This window comes from Bufo gargarizans, chromosome 9 (assembly GCF_014858855.1).
Source record: "Bufo gargarizans isolate SCDJY-AF-19 chromosome 9, ASM1485885v1, whole genome shotgun sequence".
Taxonomy (NCBI): Eukaryota; Metazoa; Chordata; class Amphibia; order Anura; family Bufonidae; genus Bufo; species Bufo gargarizans.
In genome coordinates, this window is record NC_058088.1 from 155,192,058 (window position 1) to 155,214,494 (window position 22,437).

Here is a 22,437-nt window from a genome sequence, read left to right on the forward strand (position 1 = left end):
TTTTCTACACCAGTTTGATACATGTGTGCAGTCCAGTCTCTGCATGTGCACGAGGTCCAAGATAGATTGTTTTTATTTCTACTGTTTTTGTTCTGAGTTTTTGGACTAAACCTCAAATCTTCAGCTAAGCAAGCATAAGACAATTCTGCCTCTTGAACTTTCGATCACATGGCAGGATTATCTTCTTATTTGCATGTGGGTGAGTTGATCAGATGAGCTCCGTCAGCCCGTGTGCAGCTGAATCTCTGAGTTCCAATAATGGCCATTAATTTAGTCGTAAAAAATCAGCTCATCTCCTATAATTTGTTCTCTTTTTTTCCTTCTGACCTGCATTGTAATTCTCTTTCAAGCTGTGATTATCACAGATTTTAAATGTTGTTTGCAGACAAATTAGGAACCACTTTGATTTATAATAGGAAAGAAAGAAGGAAATGCAAAAATGTCAATGAAATGGTTTTAAAATAGGATTGTTAGAGAACAACAACCCATGAACGCATTATTTTGCTAATTCACCTTGTCATTCACACTTGGGCAGTTGCATCACAAACAAGCGATGGGCAGAGTAAGTGTCTGGAATTTATTGCTCTTCTTGTCTCTTTTCCTCAGGATTTCCCACAATTAAAAAGACCACCAAAGTAATACCCCTCCTCCTATCTGTCCTCCTATAGTAAAGCAAATGGCAGCCCACTCAATCACTTATCCTGTCAACCGCGGTCTTCCACTTCTACAGTTTATGGGCTTTCATAATGTTTACTACAGCGAAAAAAAAGCTCCTTTAAAAGAATGAGAGTAAAGACTTAGGAAGCTTAGGTAGGTGGTCAAAATTGTTAATGAACATTCGGATTTTACTCATTTGTTTAAATCTCACTTCTACTGGAATTAAAGGGGCATCGGTCAGCAGATTTGTACCTATGACACTGGCTGACCTGATGCACATGTTCTTGGCAGCTAAAGGCATCTGTGTTGGTCCCATGTTCACATGTGTCCACATTGCTGAGAAATATGAAGTTTTAATATATGCAAATTTGCCTGTAGGAGCACTGGGGGCTTTGCCGATACACCAATTTTCAATTTTTTTAAAACAAAATCTAAGCTAAGGAAGAAATGAATAAATGAGAGACATGAATGATACCTTGAGTTAGACTGTGGGGGTGTGGGCAAATGTAAAGCCCCCCAAATTTAACAGGTAATAATGCCAGCTATGCAGTACCATAATTGAATTATGTACTTTTGTTACGAAGGCTAAACCTTACTGTAACATACCGTAAGTCACTCTTCTACCCTGTTATATTCCACTGTCTCTTGCAACATTGACCCAACACTCCCAACAGAAGACAGCATAGTATCAGAGTAGGACAATTTATACTCAGCATTTAACATGAAGGTGTTATTGATAAAGTGAATAGTACTGTCAAAATCACTGCATTAGAGCTCATTCCAATACTGGAGCATAGTTAGGTGGAGCAACAGAGGGGGCCACCAGCCACTCTGCTTTAGATAAAACTTTAGTAAAGGACCAAGTTATTGTTACTTACCCAAACAATGGAAAGATGCCTCCTCACGACAGAAGAGAGAGCAGCCATCGCCATTTATCTTATTTATATCATCACACTGTTCACCTAGATCTCTGAAAGAGACAGATGTAAACATCAAAGTAGTTACATTGCATCTCAGGGACTGTTTTCGCCTGCAACGGAGGCCCCTATGGATGCTCCAGTTACAGTAGAAAAGTGGAGAAAAAAAAATGACAATCTGTTAATATCCCCTTTTTTGGGACATCTTAGGGGGAATATTATATATGAAGAACATAAAACACATAACCAAAAAATAAAATAATAAAAATAATATAAATTACAAATAAGGAAAAACCGACCAGGCCAACCCAAACTGCTACCATAGATTATATATCCAAATAACGGTCATAAATTAGGGAACCCATTTTTTTATTTTTTTTATTTTGGTTTCAGTTTAAATTTTAAGATCAAGCACAAAAATGCTTCAAAAATTACTTTCAATAGCCAAACAGACACAAATGCTACAGCCACTAAGCCACCATGAGTACAAAAAAAGCTCTGGTGATCAAACACTTTTGAGGCCTGGTCAATAATAATAATAATTATTATTATTATTGTTACTATTTTATGCTTTTACTTGTACATATTCTTGTTTCACCACTTTATACTGTTTTAATAGCCGATACAGACTGGAACTTGAATTTTCAAGACTGGAAAAAGATACAGTGACTGAATTTAGTGAATATAAGGCCTCTTTCACACGAACGTGTGCGCTCTGTAGCCGTATTGTGGATGGCATTTGCGGATCCACAATACACGAGTGCTGTTCCGTGGGCATTCAGCATGACGGATGCGGACCCATTCACTTGAATGGGTCCGCAAATCTGGAGATGTGGAATTGTGTGGAACGGAAACACAGGACGGGCTTCCATGGGGTTTCGTCCCATACTTCCGTTACGAAAAAGATAGAACATGTTCTATATTTTTGCGGAACGGGTGGATCGCGGACCTATCCGCGGTTGGTGTTCATGTATTGCGGCCCGCAAATTGTATGCCACAGCACGGCCACAGGGTGCACTCGTTCATGTGCAAGAGGCCTAACTTTGTAGGCCTTCTGCTCTCTTGGCAAATATATCTTGTGGCACAGCTGGTATATTCCATTTATGGTAGTTATTATAGATTGTATACCTATAAACCTATATTATAGTAAGCACAGCCAATGTAATCTATTCTAGAGATCTTATGAGAGGAAATGGAGCAGGTTGTTTACAACCAACTAAGATATGAACAGCAGAGAAGCTGGGTGAACAGAGTATCATCATTACCAGCTATTCTGTACCTAATGTTTTTGCTGTGTGACACTATTACTTCTATCCCACAAACTATTATTAGAATTTTCCTACATGGTACATTAATATATTTATATGTAGTTATTTGATCCGCCATTTTTTGTTCAGTAAAGTAAATGAATCTAACTCTTGCAATCTTTTTCCATGTAACATACATTTTTCATACTTCAAAGAGTCTTATGGGTATTCATGTCTCTGACTTCCGTGGTATTCTTTGTGTAAATCAGTGCTTTATTGAAGTGCAATATAATTCTTCTCTTTCTTCAGGATATACCCTTTTAATGCAAAGACAAGGTCCAAAAAAAGCCATGTATTCCCAATGCAGAGCCAAAGAGGTCTAGCTGCACTGAGACCTCTACCCATTAAAAAGATATTTCATAGGACAATCCCTACTCATAGTTTATTAGGACATACAGATGCCGAAGATGGGGTTCCCAGCTTGGGACCCCTTCCATTCAGCAAGACTGGAGAGCCACCCCAATGACCAGATTCTTATGGACTCCATGATTAGCAAGAGGGTTAAGCCACTGCCAACAGCAGCTCCACGCTCATGGACTCAGCTCCACTATGTATTACATGGTCCCTATTCTTTTGAATGAGTGCCATATAAGTTCACATTTCTCCAACTGTGGCCACCACAAACACTGTGTGGCTACTGAAATTGCTGGTGCTCAGATATTATCTTGCAAGGCTTTAGTTGCTGGATCTACAATGATCTGCTAATTGCCAGTAAGCCCTTAATTAGAGATGTGGTTATCCAGATGGCTCTAGTAAGAGTTCCAGTTTACAGTCCCCTGTACTGATATAACCTTTTGACATTATCATGTAAGAAACTGTTATAAAGTAGGGAGACATGAAGCCCATGATCTAGAAGTACCACTGCCTGCGACTACTGATGAATTATGATTTTGCTCAGTTAAGCAGGTTTGGAAAAGAACACCCCTGACCAAAGTGGACCTTAATCCATGGACTATCAGACAAGATAAATGGCTACCTCTGAAACATGTCCCATCCTTTAAGGGCCTCTTACTTTTGGATTATTCCATCCCCGCAGTATCCATTGCCATGATGATAATCCAGTTTTGGAGATGACTCGCTCTCTCCATTTGCAGTGACTGTCACAATCTGGTATTTGTAGACACGTCCATGTTTCAGATCTCTACAAAACATAAATATGATATACTGTGATATTCATATCGTTTTTTAATTCGAATATCCCCACAAAAAATGACACACCAGAAAGCCAGCATCGATATTGCATATTTAACAATTTGTTGGCACTCCATCTAACAAATGGATGTAGACGTTAAGGCCAACAACTGCATAAAATAAAGCAAACAGCTGTGCAGCCATGCAATCTCTATAGAAGTGGAATTGTCACAGGATGCCTCCATTTAATGATACATTTAATCATATTCTATGGTGAAAAATAACCAGAGGTAACACCAGTACAGCTGCACAGTGGTCAGCAACATAAGATGACATAATAGGACCATCTGGTGCTGAAGAGCATACTATGTAAAATAAAAAAACAACTTGAAATGCAACAAATACAATTACTACAATCTATAGAACTGAAGAAATATCAGCACAAGATATGTTTGAAGACAGACGCATAACATGAAGCTCCTGATCCCTTGAAGAAAACTAAGTAACAAGGACCCCCGACTACCATGTGGCATTCATAATATTGGTGTTTTTCATGTGCATTAGCAGCGTAGGTACCAATTTAGGACCCAGAACCTGTGAGAAAGTACTACCTTTGCATCCCCTATAGCAAAATCACTGTTAGTAGAGAGCATCCTGATTTTTCATGGCTGGGCAGTGACAGATTGGCCTATGATCACCATCTGCAATTTCAAGCTGTTACGGAGCAGCAAATGCAGACCCACTGTGCCAACAAACCGATTTGGCTTTGGGCTAAATCCTAAGTGAGTTATTCTGGTACTCCCCTGGTGTTTACTCTTTAACCCCTTTACAGGGATCTGGACTTCACTGCAGGAAAGCAACCAGACTGCTACTTCCCGGGATAGTCCCAGTGTAGTTTGCAGCTGATCCACTGGGGTCAGGTACTCTGGGGCAAGCACTAGAAGCTCAGGATACAGAAAATGCAGGTAGATGGTGGGAGACACAGTATAAACAGGCTGGCAGAGTGATAGTGAAGGTACAGATGAGGCAGGCAGACTGCATACTTAGCAGGAACGCAGATAAGGCAGACAGAACGGGTTCACTAATTTAATCAGAACTGAAGCTGGAAGTGCTGAAACACATAGGTAGGACAGTTAAAAGCTGGCGCACAGACCAGCAGCAGAGAGCTGACCTAACACAAGCATCACCTGGAGTTGTCTAAAACAGTGTTCCTCTACTCGAGTCCTCAGGGCCCACCTACCAGTCATTTGAGAATATCCCAAAGAATGAATACCTGTGGTAAGTCCTGATGCACTGACCCTAATTATCACCTGCTCAATACTAAGAAAAATCCTGAAAACATGACTGGCAGGTGGGCCCTGAGGACCAGAGTTGAGGAACCCCGGTCTAAAACATATTCCATTTGAACCTTGGATCAGTGGAGCTTCATCATCTTAGAATCAGGAGTTTGAATTTCATGGATGGCAGGAAAACAGGAATTCTCTGCATGAGCTATACATTTTAGTGTTGGAGGAGTAATGGTCTAGATTGTCGTTGATGGTGCGGGATGCATGCAGTGACAATCCAATTGTCTGGCAACAACTTGGTGAATAAGTTTCCTGTTTCAGCATGACAATGAACTTGTGAACAAAGCAAGGTCTATAAAAATGCTTTGCCATGTGTGGTATAAGACAAACTTTATGACTTTCTCTGAGCCTTGACCTGAAGCCCATTATAGATGCTTGGATGAATTGGAATCGAATTGTGACGACCCTCACTAATAGTCCTATGATGGAACAGAAGGAGCCACATTACAAAATCCAGTCGATTACAGACTGTTGAAGCAGCATTACTATTACTAAACAGAGATGTTGACCAAGCTCAACCAATCTTTGTAATCCATTATGGTATCCTATCCTGGGCCTGATGGGCCAGTTCAACCCTGTCCCTAGGTTTTTACTTATTTCCCATTTAACAAAATCTTTTGATAAATTTAACCTATCCACAAGGTTACTACTGCTGGCAGATCTGATAGCTAGTCTTCATACCTAGATTCTTAAACTTTTCATTGTGTGCCCCCAGGGTTCACCTCATGTCTGTAGGGGAAACACAAACTATCCACATACTTTTTAATAGGTACAACACAGTGATTATGGTCTTGGCGGACCTATAATTGTATTAGTAGAGGAAACTTTGAAAAACACTGTCTTAAAAGGTTTATGTAGGACATAAACCTTTTCAAACAGAGGAAGCAGGGTCTCGGCATACCATATATTTTTTTCAGTAGCCTGCAGGGAAATGTAGGGTTACTTGCTGGCCATTCAAATGAATGTAATACATAGACACACTGGGTGCATCAGAACCAGAGGTTCTCTACAGTGGTACTCCGTCCTTGCAAAAAGAGATCCTGACACAATTCGGATTGCCCATGTGAAAGAGGCCTAAAGTTCATGTGCTATAATAACTCAATATGAACAGGGGTCCTTGTCATAAGAAAAGTGGTTAATAAGTAAAAAGGATCAGCTTTTTTACCCCATAAACAGTGCCACATTTTACCACAGGCTGTGTCTGGTATTGCAATTCAGCCCTGTTTGCTTTCATGAGGACGACCTACCAACTTTTGTCCAATCTAACAAAGATGGCACCACAGAAAATTTTTAGAGTGGCCCCTATGAAAAACTTTACACATCCCTCCAATAAGCACTATAAATGTCCAATTGGGTCCTTCAAGACCCTGCTTTTTCATTTTTTTGCATATTCATTTTGTACTCACTCTGGAGACATTACTTTTTTATTTTTCCATTCGCATAGCTGTCTGAGGGCTTATTTCTTTCGGGTTCTTTGTACATTCTAATAGAATCCTTTAATATTGCATACAATGTAGTGGGAAGCTGGGGAAAAAAAAATCCAAATGGGGTGGAATTGGAAAAATTCCCTATGTGGTAAAACTGACCTGTCATCTTCATTCTCTGGGTCAGTAAGATTACTGTGATATCACATTTATATCGTTTTTTTTTTGTTTTTTTAATATAAAAATAAAATATAAAAAAATATTTTTCTTTGTATCACCATATTCTGACCCCATACATTTTTATAGTTATTATGTCCATGATGCTGAGTGAGGACTCATTTTTTTGGGGGGCAATCTTTATTTTTCATTGATATCACTTTGGAGTGTGAATGACTTTTCGATCACTTTTTATTTAATCTTTTTTAAGAGGTAAAGCAACCAAAAACAGTGAATCAGCCATAATGATGCAGATACTAATGGGCATTAAAATTGGGAAAAAGATTTATATATACATTTTTGGTTATTTTTAAAAACCTTTTGAAAAGATCATAGATTGAGATGGTAAATCATTGCGGGATATGGGATAGTTTATCCTATAATAATTGCAGGATATGGGATCATTTATCCCATATTCTGCAATGATTTACCATCTCAGCCTATGCTGCTCCTGAGTGGACACGATTTTTAAAAACCCTACATGTACGGCGGACTTCGGGAAGAGGTTAAAGCATTTATTATGTAGAGGAAGTTAATACAAGCCACTTTCTAATGTATTGTGATTTCCATATTGCTTCCAGACTCCATGGACAAGAATTGGTTGTTTCTAATAAATAAATAAAATATCCTTTTTTCTTATCCCCAAGAGTGCATGGACTAGATTGGTTCTGTTTATGGATACAGTTTGTGCCAGAGACTTAAAGGAGTTGTCTCACTTCAGCAAGTGGCATTTATCATGTAGATAAAGTTAATACAAGCCACTTAATAATGCAATGTTATTATCCATATTGCTTCCTTTGCTGTCTGGATTCATTTTTCCATCACAGTATACACTGCTCATATCCATGGTTACAACCATCCTGCAATCCAGCAGCGGTGGCCGTGCTTGCATACTATAGAAGAACGCACCAGCCTATGTGTGCTCTCACGGTCCGGTCCACCAAAGACAGTTTTTTTTCTTTTTCCTATAGTGTGCAAGGGCAACCAACGCGTTCACGACGCAGCCATTTTTCACCTTAAGAACCAGGCAAATTTATGTGGTAATAACTTTAAAATGCTTTTACTTATCCAAGTCATTCTGAGATTGTTTTCTTGTCACATATTGTACTTCATGACAGTGGTAAAATTAAGTCAAAATATTTCATTTTTACTTATAAAAAAAATACAAATATTTGCAAATTTGCTAATTTAAATTTCTCTACTTTCTATTACCCATATGTTTACTTGATTTGAAAATTACATTTTATTTTTTGGGGACATTAGAAGGCTTAGAAATTTAGAAGCAAATCTTAAAATTTTTAAGAAAATTTCCAAAACCCAACTTTTTCAGGACCAGTTCAGGTCTGAAGTCACTTTCTGGGGCTTACATATTAGAAACCACCCATAAATCACCCCATTTTAGAAACTACACCCCTCAAGCTAGTCAAAACTGATTTTTTTTAAACGTTGTTAACCCTTTAGGTGCCCCACGAGAATTAAAGGAAAATGGGAATGAAATTTCAAAATGTCTGTTTTTTTAGCAGATTTAAAATTTTTATCTATTTTTTCTGAAACACATCAAGGGTTAACAGCCAAACAAAACTCAAAATCTATTACCCTGAATCTGGAGTTTACAGAAACACCCCATGCGTGCTCACAAACTGATGTATGGGCGCACAGCAGGCTTCAGAGTGGAAGGAGCACCATATGGCTTTTGGAGAGCGGATTTAGCTAGAATGGTAATTGGGAGCTCTACAGTGGAAACCCCAAAAAAGTGACCCCATTTTGGAAACTAGACCCCTCACGGAATATTTCAAGGTGTGTAGTGAGCACTTTGACCCATCAGGTGTTTCACAAAATTAGGAAACACTTGGCACTGAAAATGAAAAATTTAATTTATTTCATTAAAAAGTTGCTTTTCACCCACATTTTTCACTTCCATAAGGGGTAATAGGGCAAAATGCACCCCACATTTTGTTACCCATTTCCCCCTAAATACGGCAGCACCATATGTGTGCTCAAAAACTGATGTATGTGCGCACAGCAGGCTTCAGAGTGGAAGGAGCACCATATGGCATTTGGAGAGCGGATTTAGCTGAAATGGTAATTGGGATTGGCATATGAGGACATCCTGAGGTGGCCATACAGTGGAAACCCCCAAAAAGTGACCCAATTTCTGAAACTAAACCCCTCAAGGAATATTTCAAGGTGTGTAGTGAGCACTTTGACCCATCAGGCATTTCACAGAATTAGGAAACACTTGGCTGTAAAAAATAAATTTAGAAATTCCAGAAAAAGTTGCTTTACACCCACATTTTTCACTTTCAAAAGGTGTCCCCAGAAATTAAAAACCCCAAGAAGTGATCCCATTTTGGAAAGATCACCCCGTACAAACATTTTAAGTGGTGGAAAGAGTACTTTTCAGCAAACAGGTGTCTTACAGAAGGCAGAAATACTTGTTAAAGGATTTCAAAGCACACATTTGTGAGAAGAAAATTACTAGCACACCCCATTTCTATTTTCACAAGGGGTTAAAGGAGAAAATGCACCCCAGTATGTATTACCCATTTTCTCCCCATTCAGGAAACACCCCATATGTGCTTGTAGCCTGCTGTATGGGCGCACAGCAGGGCTCAGAATGGGAGGAACACCGTGTGGATTTTAGAGGGCAGATTTTGCTGGAATAATTTTCAGGCACTATGTCGCATTTGAAGACACCCTGAGGCACTCGACAGTGAAAAAGACAAAAACGAGGCTCTAGGGGTACGAGAACATAAAAGGAAATTGAAGAAATGCCCCATTTAATAAAATTACACCTTTCAATGTATTCATCTAGAGGTACAATGGGAATTTTTTATTTTTTTTAACATTTTTATTTTTTTTGGGGGGGAGCTATTATTGGATTGCCAAATGGAAAAATGCTAAATGTCTTGCCATGGATTAATTAAGAAATGAGTGAAATGGACTTAATGGATATCAGTGGAGATGTGATAAACTTGAAAGCACTCTCCAATGCAGAGGCCCGGTTTAGAGGGGCAGGTCTGACAGTAGTGACTGGTGTCTTTCCTAATCCCTCTAACCGAGCAAACTCAACACCTTTTTTGGGGTTGCCTTTTTTTTCTGTGGGGGGAAGTACTCCAGGGAAATGCTGCCCATGTATTATTCTTAAGACCCCGGAAGCACTGCTGACTGAAATACTGCCCTCTCCTTCCTGAATGCCAAAAATCTATTTTTAATTATTTTTTCCTGAAATTTCAAGAAGGTCCCCCCATGACCTGCTGTTCTATGGATGACAAAGGCATTATATAGTGACACTTGGGTTAGGTACACAGCTAATTTTTTGTACCACACCTTAGATTTTCTTAAGGCACTGTAGGGCTGTGGTACCTGGTCTGAAAGATCCACTCTGCCAATGAACTGGTTGTAATCTTGGATACACACAGGCTTCGTGTTCTGCTCTGTGGTTCCTCGGACTGGGGTGGACTGATTTGCATGGATGGTAGTTAACACAAGAACATCTCGTTTGTCCTTGTATTTTAGCAATATCAAATTTTCTGAGCAAACAGCCCTGCTTTCCCCGCGACGCACTATAAACCGGGGGACAATCGGTGGCTCAATTTTAGAATTTTTTCCCTCTTAAATACGAAAGCGCAATATATACCCGGATACACTTTCACAGGCCTTATACAACTTCACACCATACCTAGCCCTTTTATTGGGCTATTGGGCTTTTATTGCCGGGAATATAATCAGCCTTTGAAGTTGACCAATGATTCATCCACTGAGAGGCATTTTTGGGGGGTATATACTTGAAAAAATTTGGAATTGTAGTGGTCAACCACTGGCCTAATTTTAAAGAGTCTGTCATAACTGGGGTTGCTTGGGGGGTGGGCATTCATTATTATTGCTAAAGTGTGGAAATGTTTGAATAGCTTCGAAACGGGCCTGGGGCATGGCAAGACAGTGAAGAGAGGTGTGATATAAAATATCTTTGTTCCAATACAAACATATTGTTGTTGTTTTGTTTTTATATAATGCCCGTGCTTAGGAGAAGTCCTCAAAACTTTTGCATTTCAGTCATGTCAGTAGGGGTCCATTTGTGGGGCCTTGAAAGATAACTGTCTGGATGGGAGGCAATAAATTGCTCTGCATATATATTTGTTTGTTTCACCATCAAGTTAATTAGGTCATCAGTGAAGAATAGTTTGAAAAAATTAATTTCACTGAAACCTGTGGTATCTACATTGATGCCTGGAGTGGTTGTGAATTCAGGCATCTGGGGCACATAGTTATCTGTGGGGATCCATGAAGAGTCACCTGTACGGGGTTGCGACTGCGCACTACCCCTAGGACGCCTACGAGGGGGTTCATCATTAGATGAATCATCTGAGGAAGATGAAACTAAAAATGTCACTTCATCTCCACTGTTGGAGTCAGTGTCCTTAAAAAGCAGGGCATATGCCTCTTCAGCAGTGAAAAGCTGTTTAATTTTTAATTTTATTTTTTACAGCGAACTAAAATCCTGTATATTGTTTAGTATAAGAGTCACTTGGCAGTTATTGACAGGTGTCACAAGTAGCACAGATGACTGGCGATGAGCCTCAGGAGGCTGAAAATTATATACAAGGGTCTAGTTTGGGGCACAGAGTAGTGCCAATATCCTTATTGGGGCAGAAAAGGGATTCATTAATGTATTATTTTACAGTTATAGGTGGCACAAATCCACATGGGATATAGAAGACTTATATTTTACAGAATGGTGCCACTCAAGCACAGGACACCAGTATGTACACAGGATTGCACACGTAGTGACAGGGTTATTATATTTTTTTTTATGTAACTTGGGAGTGTGTGACAGGTATCTTGACGGATGGACAGGTTGGTGTGACAGGTGTGTTGACCGACGGACAGGTGACAGGGTTGGCAGGTGTCTTGATGGACGGACAGACTGTAGTGACAGATGTCTTAAGAGACGGACAAGCGGTTGTGACAGGTGTCTTGACAGACATACAGGCTGGAATGACAGGTGTCTTGATGAACGGACAGGCTGGAGTGACAAGTGTCTTGGCAGACGGACAGACTCTAGTGACAAGTGTCTTGAGGAACGGACAGACTCTAGTGACAGGTGTCTTGACGGACAGGCTGGAGTGACAGGTGTCTTGATGAACGGACAGGCTGGAGTGATAAGTGTCTTGACAGATGGACAGACTCTAGTGACAGGTGTCTTGAGGGACGGACAGACTCTAGTGACAGGTGTCTTGAGGGACGGACAGACTCTAGTGACAAGTGTCTTGAGGAACGGACAGACTCTAGTGACAGGTGTCTTGACAGACAGACAGACTGGAGTGACAGGTGTGCTTTGATGGACAGGCTTTAGTGACAGGTGTCTTGATGGACAAGCTGGAGTGATGGGTGTATTGACAGACAGGCTGGAGTGGCAGGTGTCTTGACGGGCGGACAGTCTGCAGTGACAGGTGTCTTGATGGACAGGCTGGAATGACAGGTGTCTTGGCGGAAGGAGAGGTGGAAGTGAAAATTGTCTTGACAGACAGACAGGCTGGAGTGACAGGTTTCTGGACGAGGTGATGATGACAGGACTGGACAGGACTGATCTGTCACTGACTGGAGAAATCAGGCACAGAACTGATGATGACAGATGACGGCTGATGACAGATGAGGCACAGAACTGATCTGTGTCACTGATTGGGGCACAGAAGAGTGGGGTTTCGAGACTGAAGGGGTTAAAAGGGATTAAAACGTTTGTGGTGAGTGGATTCTGAAAAAGCTCCTTCTCTGATCGCTTCCCTGAAAGGAATTGGGACGATCAGAGAAGGAGAGGACACAGTACACAAAGTCCCTCCCTAAATAGCATCAATGCGCTGTGATTGGTCCATCTTCAGTAATGGACCGGCCGTTGAGCGCTGTGATTGGCTCCCCGCCGGCGTTACTGGTTGCCTTGCAACCCCAGTGTGTCGGCAAAACTGAACTGTCAGCTCATCGCTCCGTGCGCTGACAGTATAATCGCATCACGTACATGCACGTGGAGATGCGGTGAGGCACCACATTCCCCCACGTACATGTACTTGGTAATGCGGGAACGGGTTAAATTACCCACCTTTTGGTATAATAATAATAAAAATAAAAAAACTAAATAACAATAAATATAAACATCATGGGTATCACTGCAAATGAAAATGCCCATACTATTAAAATATAAAAAAAATTGAATACGGTGAATGACGTAATGAAAAAAAGGTTCAAAATGGCCGATTTGCCATTTTTTCATCGCTTCTCTTACCCATAAAAATGTAATAAAATGTGATCAAAAAGTCACATGCACTCCAAAATGATATCAATAAAAACTACAGATTGTCCTGCAAAAAATGAGCCCCTATACAGCTCAGCAGACATAAGTATAAAAAAGTGATGATGTAAAAAACGTTTTTTTTTTCCGTTTTAATTCATTTTTATACTATTTGCTTAAACAAAACGCTGTGGGAACAAAACCCTTAAAACGGTGGAAGAATTATGTTTTTTTATTCCAATTCCACCCCATTTGGATTTTTTTTTACTGCTTTCCACTACATTGTATGCCATAATTAATGGTGGCATTAGAAAGTACAGCTTGCCCTGCAAAAAATAAGCCCTCCTACAGCTATGTGATCGGAAATATAAAAAAGTTATGGCTCAAGGAAAATAGGGAAGAAAAATGAAAACGCAAAAACGAAAAAACCTCCAGTAGTAAAAGGGTTAATAATAAATAATAATAATAATAATAATAATACATGATAAATGCCACTTGCTGAAGTGAGGCAGCCCCTTTGAGGCTCATGCACAAGCTGTATCATCCATAAATGGGACCAATCTAGTCCATGAACTCTTGGGGATAAGAAAAAAGGATCTATATTTTTCTTTTCTTAGAAACAACCCATGCTTGTTCATGGACTGCGTCTGGTTCCGCATACAACTCCCTTACCTCTTGTATTTTACTACTAGTAAACAATAACATTCAGTATCTACTATAACTTTAGCTGCGGTAATGAAATACAATGTTTTGTCTCTGTACTAGAGATTTCCATCATTTAAAATGTCATTTCTGGTTGCACAGCAGAGCGGATTGATAAAAGCATTATGTTACAACATCACGTGGAAGTTTTCTTTCTGCTCTAACGTGATAATAGCGGCTGCTTTCAATTTCACAGGATATTATACTCCTCAAGATCTATCTGCTTCTCTTTCCTCCCTTTCTTTCCCTCTCTTACTCTCGGGCTCCCCTGGGATTTTTCATTTTGCGTTTACCAGAATCTCTTATTACAGCTCTGCTGAGGTCAGTTTAGGACACGGTCCAACATTTTTCCCCCTCCCCTTCAAGCTCTGCCTTTCCATCAAAACGGCTTTCAATACTTTGTCTTTTGCTTTCATAACACTAGCAAATAATAATTAGTGAAAGGGACGTTCTTATGATGCTGTTTACAGAGCAGGTGCAGGATATGCTGTACACGCATCTGCCCCATGTTCCTAGAAGAAGATCCTGGAAAAGATCTACACATACCCTGAATATGTGCTGGTGGTAAAGGTGCACATGTGTGTATTCTATATCTGCAAATTCTGAAAACATTTTCTTTTATGTAAACATAAAGTTACAGTGTCCTTGGGCTACAATATTTTCAGTATTAAATCATCCTTCCTGGGCCACTTAAAGAGGACCTTTCACTAGTATACAAACTAAAAACTAACTCTATCTGTGGGAAGAGCGGCACCCAGGGGTCCCCCTGCACTTACTAGTATGTCTGGGCGCCGGTCCGTTCGCCTGGTATAGGCTCCGGTGTCTCAGCTCCGTCTGTTGTACTGGACTGATTTTTTGTAGGAGGCGTGTCCCTTGCTGCAGCACTGGCCAATCGCAGTGCACAGCTCATAGCCGTGGCCTTCTCACTGTTTACCACCGGCCCAGTGATGTCACGACTAGTATCAACTGGCGGGGGCGGGGCTAAGCTCTGTTCACTTGAATGGAGCTTAGCCCCGCCCGGGTGTCGGACCCCCGCTGATCATCAGTTTAAACAAAGTGCAGAACCCCTTTAAAGACACTGTGTATGTAGACTTCTTAGCAGTGCTCTATAGTGGTCAGCACTGGTGCATTAGAGCACTGGGGTCCTAGATTCAAATCCAACCAAAGACACCATCTGCATGCAGTTTGTATGTTCTCCCTGTGTTTGCGTGCGTTTCCTCCGGTTTCTTCCCACACTCCAATGACACACTGATAGGGAACTTAGATTGTGAGCCCATTCGGGACAGTTGGGTGCTAATGTCTGTAAATGGAATATAGTAGTGCTATATAAGTGCATAAAAAAAAAAAATATATAATGCTCCATGGGTACAAATATTCAAAGAGGTATCTCCCAGGGAAACAGAACTATCTCAGTCTTGCTACTGCCACCTTCTGGACGTGGCTCCCTATTAGTCAAAGGCAGAGATAGCCAACCTGAGGCTCTCCAGCTGTTGCACAACTACAACTCCCATCATGCCTGGACAGTCTACAGCTATATAGCAGGGCACGGTGGGAGTTGTAGTTTTACAACAGCTGGAGAGCTGCAGGTTGGCCATGCCTGGTCAAAGGCTTACTTTTTAACAAACCTTGGAACATGACAAAGAAAAATAACCAAGCCAAATATCCATCCGTAGATAGCTGTTTTCTGGATGCTTGGCCACTATCATTGCGGAGTATGATTCTGGATGGCTGAGATACCTCTTTAAATATTTTGTATTTTTTTCACATGGAGTACTGCCAATAAGTCTCCATACAATAGAGCACTGCTAAAAAGTCTCCATATACAACTGGTCTCTTTAAGGAGAGCCAGGCCAGGCCCGCCCCTCCCCCACCAAGCTGCGTTCAACACATCGCACTCAGCCAGAATCCTACTCTGTACTGATGAGTGTGCTATACCAGTTGCCTACCAAAAACCTCTGATTGAGGCAAGGGCGTGATATACCTATAATATAATTTCTATAGAGTGCATTTGTATTGTGCAGAATTTGTGTATGGTTCTGCTGAGGTACCACAACTATACAGAGGTACAAATGTCATTGGAACAACTAATTGCAATTAGTGTGCTATACCAGTTGCCCCCCAAAAAATCTGATTGAGGCAGGGGTGTCATTTACCTATAATATAATTTCTATATAGTGCATTTGTATAGTGCAGCATTTGTGTGCGGTTCTGCTAAACTATACAGAGGGACAAACGCCATTGGAACAACTAATTGCAACTGGTGTGATATACCAGTTGCCCCCCCAAAAAAACTGATCAAGGGGTTCTATATACCTGGTTCCACAAATACTGCTCTTATATAGGGACTTTGTCTCAGGGTCATTTTGAAAATAACAGGCAGAGGAAGAGGCACACCATTCCGCAGGGGTGGTAGGTGCAGGTGCACCAAGCCGGAGATTAAGTGGGAAGTTGGAGAAGGTGTATGCGATTACGTCAATGGCCGCACCAGAGTTTGTTGAGTGGCTCACTCAGCCTTCCGCTTCTGCACCTTACTCACCCTCCTCACTCTCTGCTGTGTGCACCCCCAATGACACCACCAGCACCACCACCATAACCCCTCCACTCGAGTCAGAGGAATTATTTTCCCATCAATTCCCAGACCTTACAGATGCATAGCCATTCTTGGCATCGGATGAGGAAGAGGAGGTAGCAACAGCCATCACCCAGCGGTCTTACGACAGTACCCAGATTAGCCCAAGGAAGGTGGTCCCTGCTGTTGCTGCCTACACCGAGATCTCTAATGTCAGTGGTGGGGAAGGTGATGATGATGATGTGTCGAAGGAAATCACGTGGGAGGCAAAAAAGCAGACTGCAAATGTATTTGGAGCGAGCCATCCAACATGCACGGTCACATCTGGCGCTCCCAGGATGCCGGCACATGGCTCCGCAGTGTGGGCTTTTTTTTTACTTGCTAGCTGCTGATAATAGTGTTGCCATCTACAGCCTGTGCTGTCAACGCATAAGTCATGGTAAGCCCAACACACATCTAGGGACGACCACTATAAGAAGGCACCTGGCCTCCCATCACAGAGCCCAGTGGGAGCAATGCCATCAGAACCCACAATGCCACACTCCTAGTGCTCCAAGTCCTGCCTCTTATCCTTCTTCTCTCTCCTCCCATTTGTCCTCCACTCCACCTTTCACAATGCCGTAGTCGCGTTCATCTGACACATGGCAGGCTTCCGTGGCCCAAATGTTTGAGCGTAAAAAAAATGATGACGCTGGATAATCCTTTTGCCCACCGGCTGACCGCTGGCTTGTCAGAACTGCTAGCCTGCCAACTACTGCCATATAAATTGGTGGACTCGGAGGCCTTTAAAAAATTGGTGGCCATTGGCACAACACAATAGAAGGTCCCCAGAAGGAAATATTTCTCCCAGAAGGGCATCCCAGAGCTATATGGCCACGTTTAGCGGCAAGCGACTGTATCTCTGGCACACAGGGTTGGTGCCAAGGTACATCTGACCACAGAAACGTGGTCTAGCAAACACAGGCAGGGAAGGTACATAACTTTTACTGCCCACTGGGTGAACCTTCTGATGGCCGTCAACCATGTAACCCGTGGCACCCATGTGGATTTGGTGTTACTGCCATGGATTACATGCAGGCCTGCCTCTTCTTCTCCTCCTACTACTCCATCCTCCGTCTCCTCCTCAGCTGACTCGTCCTTTTTCACTGCTACCGCCTCTTTCGCTGCACCCCCCAGGCTCCCCAGAACCTATTCGATTTGCCAGGTGAGACGTTGCCATGCTGTGCTGCGGCTGTTGTGCCTGGAAGCCAAGAGCCACACCGGTCCTGCACGGCTTTCAGCTCTGCAGTCACAGGCCGATCAGTGGCTAATCCCACTCAATTTGACAATTGTTAAAGTGGTGTGCGACAACGGAACCAATCTGCTGACTGCGCTAAAACAGGGCAAAATACAACACGTGCCGTGCATGGCACATATCCTGAACTTAGTTGTGCAGCGATTTGTTGCCAACTCTTTTATGGTCCACTGTGGCAGAATGACTCTGATGTATTGGGAAAGTTTGCAAACACTAATTGGCTTTGGAAGTGGGCAGTATGGTTTTAATTTTAATGGAGGCACTGTGAGTGTCTTTGTTATGTAAGAGACATAATATGCGCACTGCACCACATACACTATATGGACAAAAGTAATGGAACACCTACAGGAGCTTTTATGACATCCAATTTTAAATCCATAAATGTTAGCGTGGAGTTGTTCCCCCTTTGCAGCTAAAACAGTTTCCACTCTTCTGGGACAGCTTTCTACAAGATTTTGGAGTGTGTCTGTGGGAATTTTTGCCCATTCATCCAGAAGAGCATTTCTGAGGTCAAGTACTGATGTTAAACAGAAGTGTCTGGCTTGCAATCTCCATTTTAGTTCATCCCAAAGGTGTTCGATGGGGTTGAGGTCAGGGTTCTGTGCAGGCCAGTCCAATACTTCCACACCAAACTCCCAAATGCTTTTAATGACCTTGCTGTGTGCACTGGGGCACATTCATGCTTGAACAAAAAAGTGTTCTTCAAAGTTGGAAGCATAAAATTGTCCATTAACTGTAACTAATGGGTCTAGGCCAACCCAGAAAGACAACCTCAAAGTGTTATCCCTCCTCCACCTAACTTTTAAGTTGGCACAACACAGTCAGGAAGGTAATACTCCCTGGCATTCGCCACACCTAGAATCATCCATCAGACTGCCTGACAGGGAAGTGTGATTTGTCACTTCACAGAACAGTTTCCACTTCTCCAGGGTCCAGTGGTGGTGTATGTTACACCACTCCATCCAATGCTTGGCATTGTTAGAGATGGTGATGTAAGGCTTGCATGCACTTGCTCAAGCATGAAAAGCCATGTCATGAAGCTTCCTGTGCACAGTTTTTGTGCTGATGTTAATGCCAGAGGAGGTTTGCAGTTATTGAGTCAGCGGACCACTAGTGACTTTTATGCACTCAACACTCAGCGACGCAGTGTCACGTTCGGGTGTGGGAGGGAAACACCACACTGAGAATAGGAGGGAAAGGGGTGAGGGAATAATGCCTGGAAACTAGGGGAAGGAGATGGACTCCTCCTGGTAAAACCCTAATTAAAGTCCTGACTAACTACCAGTATGAACAGACCCCAGAGGTAGGTGAGTTCATACACTGTAATACCTAGTGTCCTAACTTACCCTGTAGGAAACTGAGACTGACCTCGGGTTCAGTCATTTAGCCGACTCCAGGTAAGCCAGATTTTTGTGATCTGTGAACACCGTAATCGTATCAATCGACCTTTCCAACAAATGACGCCACTCCTCAAAAGCCAACTTAATGGCCAGCAACTCTGTTACCCACATCGTAATTTCTCTCTGCGGCAGAGAGTTTTTTTGAGAAAAATGCACATGGGCGCCTTTTACCAGTGACGGGCCCTGCGATAAGACTGCTCCTACCCCCACCTCGGACGCGTCAACTTCCACAATGAAAGGTTGTGATACATCCGGCTGCACCAATATAGGGGCAGAAGCGAAGCAGTCCTTAACCGCAGAAAAGGCTCGCAACGCAGAATCAGACCCCACTGAAACATCTGTCTGCGTGAATGACAGCCAAGACCCGATGCGGACAGCAGAAGCACGGACAATTAACATGATTGATAATGCTCCGTGCCTCTCTGTGATCTCTTTACTACGAATTCACAGTGAGATAAAGTTGTGACTGTGATTTTGTAGTAAAGAGATCACAGAGAGGCACGGAGCATTATCAATCATGTTAATGCTCCGTGCCTCTGCTGTTCGCATCGGGTCTTGGCTGTCATTCACGCAGCGGATGTCACGCGCGGCATCCGCTCGTGTGAAACAGCCCTAAATTACCATGTCATCCAAATGCACGACAACAAATCTCCCCACCAGGTGATGAAAAATGTCATTCACAAAATGCTGGAAACTCGCAGGAGCATTGGTCAACCCAAAAGACATGACCAGGTTCTCAAAGTGACCCCCTGGGGTATTAAAAGCCATCTTCCATTCATCCGTTTCCTTGATCCTGACCAGATTATATACCCCCCTTAAGTCCAACTTGGAGAACACCTTGACATCAACAATCTGGTTAAACAAATCAGGAATCAAAGGAAGTGGGTAAGGATCAGAGACAGTAATCCGATTGAGCTCACAGAAATCCAGACATGGCCTAAAAGTTCTGTCTTTTTTTTAACAAAGAAAAACCCTGCTGCTACTGGAGATTCGGAAGGTCTTATGTGTTCTTTAGCCAAACTCTCGGTAATATACTCACTCATAGCCATTCTTTCAGGTTCAGAAAAGTTATACAACCTAGATTTGGACAACTTAGCTCCGGGAATAAGGTTGATAGGACAATCATATTTCCGATGCGGAGGTAAATCGTGGCATTCACTTTCAGAAAATACATCCGCAAAATCAGATATAAAAGAGGGTAATGTTTTAGTGGTTAAAGTAGAAAAATATGTATTCAGACAATTGTCAATGCAATAATCATCCCAATCCAGAATCTGTCTAGCTTGCCAATCAATGGTTGGATTGAGCTTGGTTAACCACGTTAAACCCAGAACCAATGGAGCAGGGAGACCCTTTCGACACAAAACACAAGATGAATTTCTGATGAAAGTCACCCACTTTTGATCGTAAGTCATGCACCATCTGAGATAAACACTTCTTAGTTAGAGGTTCAGAATCAAAAGCAAAAATTGAATTTTTTTCTAATGCACTTGGAGACAACCCATGCATACGAACGAACTGAGCATCAATCCGGTTCACCCCTGCCCAACTGTTGAAAAACACCTCAATTCCCTCAGTCTTGGACTCTAGCGCCACCTTGGCAGTCAGGAAAAATCGGTTACTACCAGTCAAAGACAAATGCACGTTCTCTGACTTTCCTCTCACCTCTTCAAGAGTCAGATGGGAATTAGACGTTCCCTTTTTTTTTCTTTTTGACGCTGAATGCATGGACATACATCAATAAAATTTCCCTTTTGTCCGCAGAAAAAACACACTCCCTTCCTACGACTAATACTCTTAAAAGCAGATCCAGGAATTGCTCTCCCTAATTGCATGGGTTCGTCCCCAGACATAAACCCAGGAGTATCTTACCAAAAGTGTCAGAAGAAGACAATATGTTATGTGATAGTACGTCCTGAGAGTGGGGGCCCCTATATCTCTCTCTCAGGCGTCTATCAATGCATACTGCAAGAGACATAGCGGCTTCCAGACACTCAGGATTCTCATGAAAGGCCAAAGCGTCCTTCAGCCTCTCTGATAATCCCTGACAAAACTGACTACAGAAAGCCGGATCGTTCCACTCAGTATCCATAGCCCATCTCCTAAACTTAGAGCAATAGATCTCAGCAGAACGCTCTCTCTGATGAAGGCCTCTCTCTGACATGTAGCTTGGTCTCGGCAAGGGAGGTCCAATCCGGGTCATCATAGATGAGACCCAGAGCTTTGAAAAATGTATCCACAGACCGGAGAGCCTGCAATCTGGTTGGCAGAGAAAAAGCCCATGACTGAGCGTCCCCTTTAAGCAATGAAATAACCACACCAACTCTCTTAATCTCATCCCCAGATGAGTGTGGACGTAGCCTAAAATACAATTTGCACGCCTCCCTAAACAAAATGAAATTATCACTTCCCCCCGAGAATCTGTCCGGAAGGTCAACTTTAGGCTCGAGACAAGTCTGGTAACCACACCACCACTAGGACCAGAAGCCTGTGGTCTCTGGATCTTCTGGATCTGCAAAACAGTGGTGCAGAAGTCAGCTACCTCCAAAGACAGCCCCTGCAGCTTTCTAGCCAGTACAGCAATAGGATCCATGGCTGTACTGAAACAAGCAAAAAAAAAATATGATGGTTTTGGCGGTTTATGATGTCACGTTCGGCCGAGATCCACCCACCAGCTATCCACAAATTCAAGTTGCTGAGTTGCTGTGGTTCCTAACCACTTCCATTTAGCAATAATATTACTGATTGTTGATCAAGGAATATCTAGAAGGAATGAAATGTCACAAACTAATTGGTTACAATGGCGGTATTCTATTATAGCGCCACACTCAAGTTCAGAGCGCTCTTTAGAATGACCCATTCTTTCACAAATGTTTGTAACAGCAGACTGCATGGCCAAAATGGTTGATTTTATTCATCTATGCAAGGACACAGATAAATAAAATCTGTATCGTTGGACAGAATAAAACACCTAAATGCAATGATTAAGAGGATGTCCCAATACTTTTATCTATATATTGTATTTAGGCCCCTCTTTAATATCTACAAGACATGCCAGTTCGTACCACACATGTCTTTTTTCAGTTGTATACCTTTTGTTACACTGCTAAAAAAGAATGCAAATTGTATACCAAATGCATGCAATTTTTGATAGATCAATTATAAGCATTCATGAAAAAGTATACAACAAT

At 42.0% G+C, this 22,437-nt stretch overlaps 1 protein-coding gene across 1 annotated transcript in view; it reads right to left on the reverse strand.

The window, feature by feature from the left end:
• PAPPA (pappalysin 1) overlaps window positions 1-22,437 on the reverse strand; it is a 370,045-nt gene that overhangs the window by 174,757 nt on the left and 172,851 nt on the right. The window contains exons 8-9 of the mRNA XM_044306571.1: window positions 3,894-4,022; window positions 1,536-1,627 (exon numbers count right to left, since the gene is read on the reverse strand). Of these exons, the coding sequence (XP_044162506.1) occupies window positions 1,536-1,627; window positions 3,894-4,022 (221 nt within the window). The remainder of the gene's footprint in view (window positions 1-1,535; window positions 1,628-3,893; window positions 4,023-22,437) is intronic.